At 39.2% G+C, this 17326-nt stretch overlaps 1 protein-coding gene across 1 annotated transcript in view; it reads right to left on the minus strand.

The window, feature by feature from the left end:
* The window catches only part of LOC128666326 (cytosolic 10-formyltetrahydrofolate dehydrogenase), a 157690-nt gene that overhangs the window by 34446 nt on the left and 105918 nt on the right, over positions 1-17326 (minus strand). Inside the window, exons 21-22 of the mRNA XM_053720846.1 lie at positions 10244-10349; positions 2985-3184 (exon numbers count right to left, since the gene is read on the minus strand). Coding sequence (XP_053576821.1) covers positions 2985-3184; positions 10244-10349 — 306 coding nt within the window. The remainder of the gene's footprint in view (positions 1-2984; positions 3185-10243; positions 10350-17326) is intronic.

Here is a 17326-nt window from a genome sequence, read left to right on the forward strand (position 1 = left end):
TAGTCAGATACACGGTTAGTGCACTGGGTTTGTACACAACAGTCTGGTGGGAATTAGCTTTAGTGCTTAGTCAGATACACGGTTAGTTCACTGGGTATGTACACAACGGTCTGGTGGGAATTAGCTTTGGTGTTTAGTCAGATACACGGTTAGTGCACTGGGTATGTACACAACCGTCTGGTGGGAATTAGCTTTAGTTCTTAGTCAGATACACGGTTAGCGCACTTGGTATGTTCACAACGGTCTGGTGGGAATTAGCTTTAGTGCTTAGTCAGATACACGGTTAGTGCACTGGGTTTGTACACAACGGTCTGGTGGGAATTAGCTTTAGTGCTTAATTAGATACACGGTTAGCGCACTGGGTATGTACACAACGGTCTGGTGGGAATTAGCTTTGGTGTTTAGTCAGATACACGGTTAGTGCACTGGGTATGTACACAACCGTCTGGTGGGAATTAGCTTTAGTTCTTAGTCAGATACACGGTTAGCGCACTGGGTATGTTCACAACGGTCTGGTGGGAATTAGCTTTAGTGATTAGTCAGATACACGGTTAGTGCACTGGGTTTGTACACAACGGTCTGGTGGGAATTAGCTTTAGTGCTTAGTCAGATACACGGTTAGCGCACTTGGTATGTTCACAACGGTCTGGTGGGAATTAGCTTTAGTGCTTAGTCAGATACACGGTTAGTGCACTGGGTTTGTACACAACGGTCTGGTGGGAATTAGCTTTAGTGCTTAATTAGATACACGGTTAGCGCACTGGGTATGTACACAACGGTCTGGTGGGAATTAGCTTTAGTGATTAGTCAGATACACGGTTTGCGCACTGGGTACGTTCACAACGGTCTGGTGGGAATTAGCTTTAGTGATTAGTCAGATACACGGTTAGCGCACTGGGTATGTACATAACAGTCTGGTGGGAATTAGCTTTAGTGCTTAGTCAGATACACGGTTAGCGCACTGGGTATGTTCACAATGGTCTGGTGGGAATTAGCTTTAGTACTTAGTCAGATACATTGTTAGCGCACTGGGTATGTACACAACAGTCTGGATGGAATTAGCTTTAGTGATTAGTCAGATACACGGTTAGCGCACTGGGTATGTACACAATGGTCTGGTGGAAATTAGCTTTAGTGATTAGTCAGATACACTGTTAGAGCACTGGGTATGTACACAATGGTCTGGTGGGAATTAACTTTTGTGCTTAGTCAGATACACGGTTAGCGCACTGGGTATGTACACAATGGTCTGGTGGGAATTAGCTTTAGTGCTTAGTCAGATACACGGTTAGCGCACTGGGTTTGTACACAACAATCTAGGAATTATCTTTAGTGCTTAGTCAGATATACGGTATAAGTACAGAATGGTCTGGTGGGATTTAACTTTAGTGCTTAGTCAGATACACGGTTAGCGCACTGGGTATGTACAGAATGGTCTGGTGGGAATTAGCTTTAGTGATTAGTCAGATACACGGTTAGTGCACTGGGCATGTACACAACGGTCTGGTGGGAATTAGCTTTAGTGATTAGTCAGATACACGGTTAGCGCACTGGGTATGTTCACAACGGTCTGGTGGGAATTAGCTTTAGTGCTTAGTCAGATACACGGTTAGCGCACTGGGTATGTACACAATGGTCTGGTGGGAATTAGCTTTAGTGCTTAGTCAGATACATGGTTAGCGAACTGGGTATGTACACAACGGTCTGGTGGGAATTAGTTTTAGTGATTAGTCAGATACACGGTTAGCGCACTGGGTATGTTCACAACGGTCTAGTGGGAATTAGCTTTAGTGATTAGTCAGATACACGGTTAGCGCACTGGGTATGTTCACAATGGTCTGGTGGGAATTAGCTTTAGTGCTTAGTCAGATACACGGTTAGCGCACTGGGTATGTTCACAGCGGTCAGGTGGGAATCAGCTTTAGTGCTTAGTCAGATACACGGTTAGCGCACTGGGTATGTACACAACGGTCTGGTTGGAATTAGCTTTAGTGATTAGTCAGATACACGGTTAGCGCACTGGGTATGTACACAACAGTCTGGTTGGAATTAGCTTTAGTGATTAGTCAGATACACGGTTAGCGCACTGGGTATGTACACAATGGTCTGGTGGGAATTAGCTTTTGTGCTTAGTCAGATACACGGTTAGCGCACTGGGTATGTACACAATGGTCTGGTGGGAATTAGCTTTTGTGCTTAGTCAGATATACGGTATGGGTACAGAATGGTCTGGTGGGAATTAGCTTTAGTGCTTAGTCAGATACATGGTTAGCGCACTGGGTATGTACACAATGGTCTGGTGAGAATTAGCTTTAGTGCTTTGTCAGATACATGGTTAGCGCACTGGATATGTACACAATGGTCTGGTGGGAATTAGCTTTAGTGCTTAGTCAGATACACGGTTAGCACACTGGGTTTGTACACAACAATCTAGGAATTAGCTTTAGTGCTTAGTCAGATACACGGTATGGGTACAGAATGGTCTGGTAGGAATTAGCTTTAGTGCTTAGTCAGATACACGGTTAGTGCACTGGGTATGTACACAATGGTCTGGTGGGAATTAGCTTTAGTGATTAGTCAAATACACGGTTAGCGCACTGGGTATGTACACAATGGGCTGGTGGGAATAAGCCTTAGTGATTAGTCATATACACGGTATGGGTACAGAATGGTCTGTCAAATTCAGGGGTTAGCATCTTTAAGGTCTAGGGTGTGTGGCAATGGAACCCCCTAATTCCAGGACTGTTTAGGAGCAAACTGACCGAAGTTAGTTTTATTTTAACGATTATGGATTGATTAAAAGTGGTTACACATCATAAGCTAAAAATTTAGAAATACTTTGTACGATACAAAATAGGTGGTTATACTTGTTATATACATGTGTATTTAAATGAGATACGTGTCATCTACAAAGCACACATTTCAGTGGAAGTCATAGTAACAGCATCATCATCATACTTGCCCAGTGGTCAATAACCTCTTACCCAAGTCTTTCCCAAATCCAGATTGCTTGAAACCCCCAAAGGGAGCAGCCACATCCGTCTTGTTATAGGTGTTTACAAAAACCGTTCCTGCCTGTAGCTTCTCACTGACGTACAACGCTTTGCTGATGTCCTTGGTAAATACACCAGATGCCAGTCCAAACTCTGTGTCATTGGCTCGCTTCAGAACTCCATCAACATCACTGAAACATAACAATATATTCATCATTTCAGAAATAAGCAGTAAGATAAATACTTAATCACTCTATATTAGCGATGTCACGTGTAAGCCGTGAGAGCATAACACAGCGGTCCGGCTCCCACATTCTCAGCATTTGTATCAGACCCTGGCAGATAAAGGCCCCCTTCCTCCTGCATATGTGAATCATCTTGTTGCATTTTGTTACAGTGAAGCTATTTCTGATGTTTTACCCCACTGCGCTACAGCTGAGGTTGGAAAGAAATAATCATCTTCTCTGTATGTCTGCGGTGTTAACTGTACAAGTAGCTGAACATCTCTCTTAAACTTACATACAACTAATACTTGTGTTTAATAGTCTCATTTACAGTTGTACAAGTAGCTGAACACGTTTCTTATACTTGCGTACAACTAATACTTGTGTTTATAAGTCTCATTTACAGTTGTACAAGTAGCTGAACACGTCTCTTACACTTACGTACAACTAATACTTGTGTTTATAAGTCTCATTTACAGTTGTACAAGAGGCTGAACACGTCTCTTACACTTATGTACAACTATTACTTGTGTTTATAAGTCTCATTTACAGTTGTACAAGTAGCTGAACACGTCTTACACTTATGTTCAACTAATACTTGTGCTTAATAGTCTCATTTACAGTTGTACAAGTAGCTGAACACGTCTTACACTTACGTACAACTAATACTTGTGTTTCTAAGTCTCATTTACAGTTGTACAAGAGGCTTAACACGTCTCTTACACTTACGTACAACTAATACTTGTGTTTATAAGTCTCATTTACAGTTGTACAAGTAGCTGAGCACGTCTCTTACACTTACGTACAACTAATACTTGTGTTTATAAGACTCATTTACAGTTGTGCAAGTAGCTCAACATGTCTCTTACACTTACGTACAACTAATACTTGTGTTTATAAGTCTCATTTACAGTTGTACAAGTAGCTGAGCACGTCTCTTACACTTAGGTACAACTAATGCTTGTGTTTATAAGTCTCATTTACAGTTGTACAAGTAGCTGAGCACGTCTCTTACACTTACGTACAACTAATACTTGGATCATCTTGGATGACGTCACTTAAAGGAACCGTCATTGTTCAAGAAGACGTCGGATGAAGAGGATGCTCCGCGTCGGATGTCTTGAAGATGGAGCCGCTCCGCGCCGGATGGATGAAGATAGAAGATGCCGCCTGGATGAAGACTTCTGCCCGTCTGGAGGACCACTTCTGCCCGTTTGGAGGACCACTTCTGCCGGCTTCGTTGAGGACTTCGGCCCGGTTGGGTGAAGACTTCTCAAGGTAGGGTGATCTTCAAGGGGTTAGTGTTAGGTTTTTTTTAAGGGGGGATTGGGTGGGTTTTAGAGTAGGGTTGGTTGTGTGTGTGGTGGGTTTTAATGTTGGGGGGGGGTTTCTAATTTTTTTTTTACAGGTAAAAGAGCTGATTACTTTGGGGCAATGCCCCGCAAAAGGCCCTTTTAAGGGCTATTTGTAATTTAGTGTAAGGTAGGGCTTTTTATTTTGGGGGGGCTTTTTTATTTTGTTAGGGGGATTAGATTAGGTGTAATTAGTTTAAAAATCTTGTACTTTGTTTATTATTTTCTGTAATTTAGTGGGGTGGTTTTGTACTTTAGATACATTTTTTTATTTGTATTTAATTGTATTTAGTTTAGGGAATTTATTTAATTATAGTGTAGTGTTAGGTGTAATTGTAACTTAGGTTAGGTTTTATTTTGCAGGTATATTTGTATTTATTTTAACTAGGTAGTTAGTAAATAGTTAATAACTATTTAGTAACTATTCTACCTAGTTAAAGTAAATACAAACTTGCCTGTAAAATAAAAATAAACCCTAAGCTAGATACAATGTAACTATTAGTTATATTGTAGCTATCTTACGCCTAGATTTAGAGTTTGGCGGTAGCCGTCAAAACCAGCGTTAGAGGCTCCTAACGCTGGTTTTTACCGCCCGCTGGTATTTGGAGTCAGTCAGGAAAGGGTCTAACGCTCACTTTCCAGCCGCAACTTTTCCATACCGCAGATCCCCTTACGTCAATTGCGTATCCTATCTTTTCAATGGGATCTTTCTAACGCCGGTATTTAGAGTCGTGGCTGAAGTGAGCGTTAGAAATCTAATGACAAAACTCCAGCCGCAGAAAAAAGTCAGGAGTTAAGAGCTTTCTGGGCTAACGCCGGTTCATAAAGCTCTTAACTACTGTGCTCTAAAGTACACTAACACCCATAAACTACCTATGTACCCCTAAACCGAGGTCCCCCCACATCGCCGCCACTCTATTAAATTTTTTTTAACCCCTAATCTGCCAACCGCACACCGCCGCCACCTACGTTATCCCTATGTACCCCTAATCTGCTGCCCCTAATACCGCCGACACCTACATAATATTTATTAACCCCTAATCTGCCGCCCCCAACGTCGCCGCCACCTACCTACACTTATTAACCCCTAATCTGCCGACCGGACCTCACCGCTACTATAATAAATGTATTAATCCCTAATCCGCCTCACTCCCGCCTCAATAACCCTATAATAAATAGTATTAACCCCTAATCTTCCCTCCCTAACATCGCCAAAACCTAACTTCAAGCATTAACCCCTAATCTGCCGACCGGACCTCACCGCTGCTCTAATAAATTTTTTAACCCCTAAAGCTAATTCTAACCCTAACACCCCCTAAATTAAATATAATTTAAATCTAGCGAAATAAATTAACTCTTATTAAATAAATTATTCCTATTTAAAGCTAAATACTTACCTGTAAAATAAACCCTAATATAGCTACAATATAAATTATAATTATATTGTAGCTATTTTAGGATTAATATTTATTTTACAGGCAACTTTGTAATTATTTTAGCCAGGTACAATAGCTATTAAATAGTTAAGAACTATTTAATAGCTACCTAGTTAAAATAATTACAAAATTACCTGTAAAATAAATCCTAACCTAAGTTACAATTAAACCTAACACTACACTATCAATAAATTAATTAAATAAAATACCTACAATTATCTACAATTAAACCTAACACTACACTATCAATAAATTAATTAAATACAATACCTACAAATAAATACAATTAAATAAACTAACTAAAGTACAAAAAATAAAAAAATATTTACAAACATTAGAAAAATATTACAACAATTTTAAACTAATTACACCTACTCTAAGCCCCCTAATAAAATAACAAAGACCCCCAAAATAAAAAAATGCCCTACCCTATTCTAAAATTAAAATAGAAGAGCTCTTTTACCTTACCAGCCCTTAAAAGGGCCCTTTGCGGGGCATGCCCCAAAGAATTCAGCTCTTTTGCCTGTAAAAAAAAAACATACAATACCCCCCCCAACATTACAACCCACCACCCACATACCCCTAATCTAACCCAAACCCCCCTTAAATAAACCTAACACTAAGCCCCTGAAGATCTCCCTACCTTGTCTTCACCACACCGGGTCCCGATCTATCCAGAAGAGCCTCCGATGTCTTGATCCAAGCCCAAGCGGGGGGCTGAAGACATCCATCCTCCGGCTGAAGTCTTGATCCAAGCGGGCAGAAGAGGACATCCGGACCGGCAAACATCTTCATCCAAGCCGCATCTTCTATGTTCTTCCATCCGATGACGACCGGCTGATCTTCAAGACCTCCAGAGCGGATCCATCCTCTTCTTCCGACGACTAGACGACGAATGAAGGTTCCTTTAAGGGACGTCATCCAAGATGGCGTCCCTCGAATTCTGATTGGCTGATAGGATTCTATCAGCCAATCGGAATTAAGGTAGGAAAATTCGGATTGAACTTGAATCTGTCTAGTCGTCGGAAGAAGAGGATGGATCCGCGCTTGGGCTTGGATCAAGACATTGGAGGCTCTTCTGGACAGATCGGGACCCGGTGTGGTGAAGACAAGGTAGGGAGATCTTCAGGGGCTTAGTGTTAGGTTTATTTAAGGGGGGTTTGGGTTAGATTAGGGGTATGTGGGTGGTGGGTTGTAATGTTGGGGGGGGGTATTGTATGGTTTTTTTTTTACAGGCAAAAGAGCTGAATTCTTTGGGGCATGCCCCGCAAAGGGCCCTTTTAAGGGCTGGTAAGGTAAAAGAGCTTTTCTATTTTAATTTTAGAATAGGGTAGGGCATTTTTTTATTTTGGGGGTCTTTGTTATTTTATTAGGGGGCTTAGAGTAGGTGTAATTAGTTTAAAATTGTTGTAATATTTTTCTAATGTTTGTAAATATTTTTTTATTTTTTGTAACTTAGTTCTTTTTTATTTTTTGTACTTTAGTTAGTTTATTTCATTGTATTTATTTGTAGGTATTGTATTTAATTAATTTATTGATAGTGTAGTGTTAGGTTTAATTGTTGATAATTGTAGGTATTTTATTTAATTTATTTATTGATAGTGTAGTGTTAGGTTTAATTGTAACTTAGGTTAGGATTTATTTTACAGGTAATTTTGTAATTATTTTAACTAGGTAACTATTAAATAGTTCTTAACTATTTAATAGCTATTGTACCTGGTTAAAATAAATACAAAGTTACCTGTAAAATAAATATTAATCCTAAAATAGCTACAATATAATTATAATTTATATTGTAGCTATATTAGGGTTTATTTTACAGGTAAGTATTTAGCTTTAAATAGGAATAATTTATTTAATAATAGTTAATTTATTTCGTTAGATTTAAATTATATTTAATTTAGGGGGGTGTTAGGGTTCGGGTTAGAGTTAGCTTTAGGGGTTAATACATTTATTATAGTAGCGGTGAGGTCCGGTCAGCAGATTAGGGGTTAATTATTGTGGGTAGGTGGAGGTGACGTTGGGGGCGGCATATTAGGGGTTAATAAATATAATATAGGGGTCGGCGGTGTACGGAGCGGCAGATTAGGGGTTAATAATAATATGCAGCGGTCAGCGATAGCGGGGGGCGGCAGATTAGGGGTTAATAAGTGTAATGCTAGGGGTGTTTAGACTCGGGGTACATGTTAGAGTGTTAGGTGCAGACTTAGGAAGTGTTTCCCCATAGGAAACAATGGGGCTGCGTTAGGAGCTTAACGCTGCTTTTTTGCAGGTGTTAGGTTTTTTTTCAGCTCAAACTGCCCCATTGTTTCCTATGGGGGAATCGTGCACAAGCACGTTTTTGAAGCTGGCCGCGTCTGTAAGCACCGCTGGTATCGAGAGTTGCAGTGGCGGTAAATTATGCTCTACGCTCCTTTTTTGGAGCCTAACGCACTGAAAACGCAGCCATTCTGTGAACTCTAAATACCAGCGGTATTTAAAAGGTGCAGGGAAAAAAAAGCATGCGTTAGCTACGCGGGTCGTTACTGACAAAACTCTAAATCTAGCCGTTAGGGTTTATTTTACAGGTAAGTATTTAGTTTTAAATAGGAATAACTTATTTAATAATAGTAATATTTATTTAGATTTATTTAAATTATATTTAAGTTAGGGGGTGTTAAGGTTAGGGTTAGACTTAGGTTTAGGGGTTAATAAATTTAATATAAAATTAGGGGTTAATAAGTATAATGTAGGTGGCGGCGGTGTATGGGGCGGCAGATTAGGGGTTAATAAGTATAATATAGGTGGTGGCGGTGTAGGGGGAGGCAGATTAGGGGTTAATAAGTATAATGTAGGTGGCAGCGGTGTAGGGGGCGGCAGATTAGGGGTTAATAAGTATAATGTAGGTGGCGGTGGGCTCCAGGATCGGCGGTTTAGGGGTTAAACACTTAAGTTGCGGCGGGGTCCATGAGCGGCGGTTTAGGGGTTAAACACTTTATTTAGTTGCGGCGGGTTCCGGGACCGGCGGTTTAATGGTTAATACATTTATTAGAGTTGCGGCGTGGTCCGGGAGCGGCAGTTTAGGGGGTAAACAGTATAGTATAGTGTGGGTGTTTAGTGACAGGGTACCAAGAAAGCTGTAAAAAAGCCAAAGATAATTTTGAGAACGTATTCAGGTCCGCGGCAGCGATGTTAGGCGATCTTAGGCGATCGTATTGGTGCCGTCGAATGCAAGTAAGTTGACGGCTTGATAAATAGATGCCCACGTCTCTTACACTTACATACAACTAATACTTGTGTTTATAAATCTCATTTACAGTTGTACAAGTAGCTGAGCACATCTTACACTTACATACAACTATTACTTGTGTTTATAAGACTCATTTACAGTTGTACAAGTGGCTGAACACGTCTCTTACACTTAAAGGGCCACTAAACCCAAAATCTTTCTTTCATGATTCAGATAGAGAATAGAAATTTAAACAACATTACAATTTACTGCTATTATTTATTTTGCTTCATTTTTTAGATATCCTTAGTTGAAGAAAAAGCAATGCACATGGTGAGACAATCACACAAGGCTTCTATGTGCAGCAACCAATCAGCAGCTGCTGAGCATATCTAGATATGCTTTTCAGCAAAGAATATCAAGAGAATAAAACAAATTAGATAATATAAGTAAATTAGAAAGATATTTAAAATTGCACTCTTTCTAAATCATGAAAGAAAAAATGTGGGTGTCATGTCCCTTTAAGTACAACTAATAGTTGTGTTTATAAGTCTCATTTACAGTTGTACAAGTAGCTGAGCACGTCTCTTACACTTACATACAACTAATACTTGTGTTTATAAGTCTCATTTACAGTTGTACAAGTAGCTGAGCACGTCTCTTACACTTATGTACAACTATTACTTGTGTTTATAAGATTTATTTACAGTTGTACAAGTAGCTGAGCACGTCTCTTACACTTACATACAATTAATACTTTTGTTTATAAGTCTCATTTACAGTTGTACAAGTAGCTGAGCACGTCTCTTACACTTATGTACAACTAATACTTGTGTTTATAAGTCTCATTTACAGTTGTACAAGTAGCTGAGCATGTCTCTTACACTTATGTACAACTAATACTTGTGTTTATAAGTCTCATTTACAGTTGTACAAGTAGCTGAGCACGTCTCTTACACTTACGTACAACTAATACTTGTGTTTATAAGTCTCATTTACAGTTGTACAAGTGGCTGAACATTTCTCTTACCCATCTTTAAATTTGGAGATGATCATGACTGGACCAAAGGATTCTTCTTTAGCAATAAACATCTCATCTTTTACATTGGTGAAGATCGTTGGCTCAAAGAAAAATCCTGAAAAATAGAATTTATTTTGAGAAATGTAAACATAAGGAGCATTTTTTTACAATTTCATTTATTGGGGTTGTGACCGGCAATAGTTTTCTGCACCAGACAAGATACATGCTGGTTCTACAGGGAGTGCAGAATTATTAGGCAAGTTGTATTTTTGAGGATTAGTTTTATTATTGAACAACAACCATGTTCTCAATGAACCCAAAAAACTCATTAATATCAAAGCTGAATAGTTTTGGAAGTAGTTTTTAGTTTGTTTTTAGTTATAGTTATTTTAGGGGGATATCTGTGTGTGCAGGTGACTATTACTGTGCATAATTATTAGGCAACTTAACAAAAAACAAATATATACCCATTTCAATTATTTATTTTTACCAGTGAAACCAATATAACATCTCAACATTCACAAATATACATTTCTGACATTCAAAAACAAAACAAAAACAAATCAGTGACCAATATAGCCACCTTTCTTTGCAAGGACACTCAAAAGCCTGCCATCCATGGATTCTGTCAGTGTTTTGATCTGTTCACCATCAACATTGCGTGCAGCAGCAACCACAGCCTCCCAGACACTGTTCAGAGAGGTGTACTGTTTTCCCTCCTTGTAAATCTCACATTTGATGATGGACCACAGGTTCTCAATGGGGTTCAGATCAGGTGAACAAGGAGGCCATGTCATTAGATTTTCTTCTTTTATACCCTTTCTTGCCAGCCACGCTGTGGAGTACTTGGACGCGTGTGATGGAGCATTGTCCTGCATGAAAATCATGTTTTTCTTGAAGGATGCAGACTTCTTCCTGTACCACTGCTTGAAGAAGGTGTCTTCCAGAAACTGGCAGTAGGACTGGGAGTTGAGCTTGACTCCATCCTCAACCCGAAAAGGCCCCACAAGCTCATCTTTGATGATACCAGCCCAAACCAGTACTCCACCTCCACCTTGCTGGTGTCTGAGTCGGACTGGAGCTCTCTGCCCTTTACCAATCCAGCCACGGGCCCATCCATCTGGCCCATCAAGACTCACTCTCATTTCATCAGTCCATAAAACCTTAGAAAAATCAGTCTTGAGATATTTCTTGGCCCAGTCTTGACGTTTCAGCTTGTGTGTCTTGTTCAGTGGTGGTCGTCTTTCAGCCTTTCTTACCTTGGCCATGTCTCTGAGTATTGCACACCTTGTGCTTTTGGGCACTCCAGTGATGTTGCAGCTCTGAAATATGGCCAAACTGGTGGCAAGTGGCATCTTGGCAGCTGCACGCTTGACTTTTCTCAGTTCATGGGCAGTTATTTTGCGCCTTGGTTTTTCCACACGCTTCTTGCGACCCTGTTGACTATTTTGAATGAAACGCTTGATTGTTCGATGATCACGCTTCAGAAGCTTTGCAATTTTAAGAGTGCTGCATCCCTCTGCAAGATATCTCCCTATTTTTTACTTTTCTGAGCCTGTCAAGTCCTTCTTTTGACCCATTTTGCCAAAGGAAAGGAAGTTGCCTAATAATTATGCACACCTGATATAGGGTGTTGATGTCATTAGACCACACCCCTTCTCATTACAGAGATGCACATCACCTAATATGCTTAATTGGTAGTAGGCTTTCAAGCCTATACAGCTTGGAGTGAGACAACATGCATAAAGAGGATGATGTGGTCAAAATACTCATTTGCCTAATAATTCTGCACTCCCTGTATTTTCTGCAGGCACAAGCAAGTCATCCTGATAAATCATTATAGCGCTGCAGAACCTGTTGTCGCTCTACAAATACCTGATAATAATGATGATAATAATAATCATTAACATGTCTACACATTTATAATAGACTATAACTAATTTGCTAGTTATTTTGTTATAGTTTAACCCCTTAGTGACCAGGCCATATTTCCGTACCGTTGAGGACCAGGGCTGTTATTACATTTGTTTGTGTTTAGCTGTAATTTTCCTCTTACTCATTTACTGTACCCACACATATTATATACTGTTTTTCTCGCCATTAAATGGACTTTCTAAAAATACCATTATTTTCATCATATCATATAATTTACTATAAAAAAAAAAAAGATAAAATATGATGATTTTTTTTTAAAAATCTTTTACACATCTACAACCACCAAAAAACACCCATGCTTAATAGTTTCTAAATTTTGTCCTGAGTTTAGAAATACCCAATGCTTACAAGTGCTTTGCTTTTTTTTGCAAGTTATAGGGCAATAAGTACAAGTAGCACTTTGCTATTTCCAAACCATTTTTTTCAAACTTAGCGATAGTTAAATTGTAACACTGATATCTGTCAGAAATTCCTGAATATCCCTTGACATGTGTATATATTTTTTAGCAGACAACCCAAAGTATTGATCTAGGCCCATTTTGGTATATTTCATGCCACTATTTTACCGCCAAATGCAGTCAAATAAAAAAAAATAGTTAACTTTTTCATAAACTTTAGGTTTCTCACTGAAATTATTTACAAACAGCGTGTGCAACTATGGCACAAATAGTTGTAAATGCTTCTCTGGGATACCCTTTGTTCAGAAATAGCAGACATATATGGCTTTGGCATTGTTTTTTGGTAATTATAAGGCCGCTAAATGCCGCTGCGCACCACACTTGTATTATGCCCAGCAGTAAAGGGGTTAATTATGTAGCTTGTAGGGTTAATTTTAGCTTTAGAGTAGAGATCAGCCTCCGACCTGACACATCCCACCCCCTGATCCCCCCTGACCCCTCTCAAACAGCTCTCTTCCCTCCCCCAGCCCCCAAAGGTCACCCCCATCTTAAGTACTGGCAGAAATTATGCCAGTATAAAAATAAAAGTTGTTTTTTAAAAAAAAAAAAATTTAAATATATTTTCTGCAGGGTAGTATCCCCCATAACCTCCCTGACCCCCCACAAACAGCTCTCTAACCCTCCCCCTTCTACCTATTAGCGGCCATGTTAGGTACTGGCAGCTGTCTGCCAGTACCCAGTTTCCTATATTTTTTGGCTTATTTTTTTTTTTATATATTATATAAATAAACATTTTCCATAGTGTAGCTGCCCCCACTCATTCCCCTACCACCCTAACCCCTCCCAGATAATTTTGCTAACTAATATCCCCCTCAAGAATGAAAATAAGCACTCACTGGTGTTCAGATATCCAAATCACCAAAAAATCTTTATTTCGTGTTGTGACGTTTCGGGACCAAACACAGTCCCTTCCTCAGACGTGTTTGGTCCCGAAACGTCACAACACGAAAGTGAAGAACATTTGAATTTCAATTATTTTTATTAAACATATTAAAATAGATTCAATAATGATAATTTATGTTTCAAAGTATTTGACTAGGAAGGGCTCAAAAGTGTATGTGTGTATATGGATCCTTCAGGCGGAACTTCAAAAACTGTAAGTGGATCGTCGGGGTTAGTGTTAGGTTTATTTAAGGTTTTTTTGGGTGAGTTTTATTTTTAGAGTTGGGTCTGGGCAGGTAAAAGAGCTAAATGCCCCTTTAAGGGCAATGCCCATACAAATGTCCTTTTCAGGGCAATGGGGAGCTTAGGTTTTTTAGATAGGCTTTTTATTTGGGTGGGTGAGGTGGTGGGTTTAACTGATGGGGGGTGTTTGTATTTTTGTTTACAGGTGAAAGAGCTGATTTCTTTGGGCAATGCCCCACAAAAGGCCCTTTTAAGGGCCATTGGTAGTTTATTGTAGGCTAGGGTTTTTTTATTATGGGGGGGCTTTTTTATTTTGATAGGGCTTTTAGATTAGGTGTAATTCGTTTTTATTTTTGATACTGTGAGGGTTTTTTTCTCGTAATTTAGTGTTTTTTATTTTTTGTAACTTAGCGTTTATTTTTTTTGTAATTTAGTCATTTTTATAGTAGATTTAAATAATTTGAGTAGGGTTAGGGGTTTTTAATATGTAATATAGTTAATTTAATTGCTAGTTTAATGTAATTTTAGTATAATAGTTAGGGTAGGTTAATTAATAGTTTAGAATTAGTTTCTTTTAATTCTACAGGTAAGTTTAAATTTATTTTAAGATAGGGATGTTGTAATTTTAATGTAAAGTTAGCGGGTTGTTAGATTTAGGGGTTAATAGCTTAATTTAGTTTATGGCGATGTGGGGGGCTGGCGGTTTAGGGGTTAATAGATTTAGTTAATGTTAGTGATGTGGGAGGCCAGAGGTTTAGGGTTTAATACATTTATTTAGTGGAGGTGTGGTCCGGGAGCGGCGGGATAGGGGTTAATACATTTATTTAGTTGCGGCGGTGTCGGGGAGCGGCGGAATAGGGGTTAATAACATTATGTAGGTGGCGGCGATGTCGGGCGGCAGATTAGGGGTGTTTAGACTCTGGGCTTACGGTAGGGTGTTAGGTATAAACGTAACTGGTTTTCTACCATAGAAATCAATGGGATATCTGGCAGCATCGAACATAAGCTTTCGTTGCTTTCAGACTCCCATTGATTCCTATGGCATCTGCGGCCTCCAGGGTGGCGGATTGAAAACCAGGTACGCTGGGCCGGAATAGCCGTGAGTGTACCTGTTAACTATTTGATAACTTTTAAAAAGTTTCCAATAGTGCCGAATGTGTATTCGGAACATCTGTAATGACGTAAGCATCGATCTGTGTTGGATTGAGAACGGTGGATCGTATGTTACGTCACAGATTTCAACTTTTGCCGGTCTGTAGGCTTTGATAACTAGGTCGGATCAAGCTCGCCACAATTACGCTGCGGAATTCCAGCGTATTTGCGGTTGATGGTTTGATAAATATCTCCCATAGTGAGAGTATTGTGTCTGCCAGAGATCCATAGTGAGATTATTGTGTCTGTCAGAGACCCATAGTGAGATTATTGTGTCTGCCATAGACCCATAGTGAGAGTATTGTGTCTGCCAGAGACCCATAGTGAGAGTATTGTGTCTGCCAGAGACCCATAGTGAGAGTATTGTGTCTGCCAGAGACCCATAGTGAGAGTATTGTGTCTGCCAGAGACCCATAGTGAGAGTATTCTGTCTGCCAGAGACCCATAGTGAGAGTATTGTGTCTGCCAGAGACCCATAGTGAGAGTATTGTGTCTGCCAGAGACCCATAGTGAGAGTATTCTGTCTGCCAGAGATTGTACATCTGCATTCTGCACTGTTGTTTGTCTGAGTTCAATGATTTTTTGTTTCTTACTAGATATATAAGTCTGGTGTTTACTTTGTAACAAGGAGTAACTCAGAGTTTGCAGAATCACAAACGATTGTGGGATATGTATAATTTACTATTGCACTTATTTTTTTTTTACTAATTAATGACTTTTTATTTATAAAATATGTCCTTGTTCTTTTTTTTTGTCTCATTGAAATAAATAAGCCCCTTGATTAATAAGCAATAGATTAGCAGCCAGTGCTTAGTAATGACACAGAGATTTCTAGTAAACTGATATATTCACTGTTAGGGTGAAAACTTGCCCCAAGTGCCAGTGACATTACATAAACACTGAGCATGTGCAGAAGGTAAATGTACGTACGTGCGGCATATGGTCTTATCGATAGCAGACCATGCTCATGTGTAAAGTTATTACTTATAGCAATTGTAACTGAAGTAGTTTTACAAATACAAGTATACTTTAGAAATGTTCTTTAAAATGATCTGTGTATTTGACTTGACCTATTTTATGCCTCTTTAGTAAGTATAATTATTAAAATCTGAAGATATGGATCTGCCCTATAGGACATTGACTTGTGTTTAAACTTTACTTATCTGCAAACAAGAGTTATCTCCCAGAGTAGTTGGACTTATTCCCATGAGAGATAACAAAACAGACTGTGAGGCCTATTTATCAAGCCGTCTACTTTACCTGCCTTCGCCGGCCCAATACGCCCGCCTAAGCTCGCCTACCATCGCCGCCGCGGACCTGAAAAATTTCGCCTAAGTTATCAATAAAGCTGTCAAAAAGCTGCGCACCAAGTACGGGGCGATGAGCAGCGGACTGTGAGAATTATCACTCATCCGATCTCGCTGCTCTTCGGCTTTTCGACAGCTTTATTGCTAGCCTGTCACTAAGCACCCACACTAACTATACTGTTCTACCCCCTATACCGGCACCCCCGGAGCCCCCCGCAACTAAATAAAGTTATTAACCCCTAAACCACCGCTCCTAGACCCCGCCGCAACTCTTATAAATGTATTAACCCCTAAACCGCCGCTCCCGGACACCGCCGCCACCTACATTATACCTAGTAACCCCTATCCTGCCCCCCCCCCCATACCGCCGCCACCTATAACCCCTATCCTGCGGATCCCGGACCTCGCCGCAACGAAATAAATAGTTTAACCCCTAAACTGCCGCTCCCGGACCCCGCCGCAACCTATATTAAACTTATTAACCCCTAATCTGCCCCCCCTACACCGTCGCCACCTATAATACATTTATTAACCCCTATCCTGCCCCCCTACACCGCCGCCACTGTAATAAAATTATTAACCCCTAAACCTAAGTCTAACACTAACTTTAACACCCCCTAACTTAAATATTAATTAAATAAATCTAAATAATATTTCTCTTATTAACTAAATTAATCCTATTTAAAACTAAATACTTACCTTTAAAATAAACCCTAATATAGCTACAATATAAATAATAATTATATTGTAGCTATCTTAGGATTTATTTTTATTTTACAGGCAACTTTCAATTTATTTTAACTAGGTACAATAGCTATTAAATAGTTAATAACTATTTAATAGCTACCTAGTTAAAATAAAGAGAAATTTACCTGTAAAATAAAAACTAACCTAAATTACAATTACACATAACACTACACTATCATTAAATAAATTAATCCTATTTAAAACTAAATACTTACCTGTAAAATAAACCCTAAGATAGCTACAATGTAATTAATAATTACATTGTAGCTATTTTAGGGTTTATATTTATTTTACAGGTAACTTTGTATTTATTTTAACTAGGTACAATAGCTATTAAATAGTTATTAACTATTTAATAACTACCTAGC

Source organism: Bombina bombina, chromosome 7, assembly GCF_027579735.1.
Source record: "Bombina bombina isolate aBomBom1 chromosome 7, aBomBom1.pri, whole genome shotgun sequence".
Taxonomy (NCBI): Eukaryota; Metazoa; Chordata; class Amphibia; order Anura; family Bombinatoridae; genus Bombina; species Bombina bombina.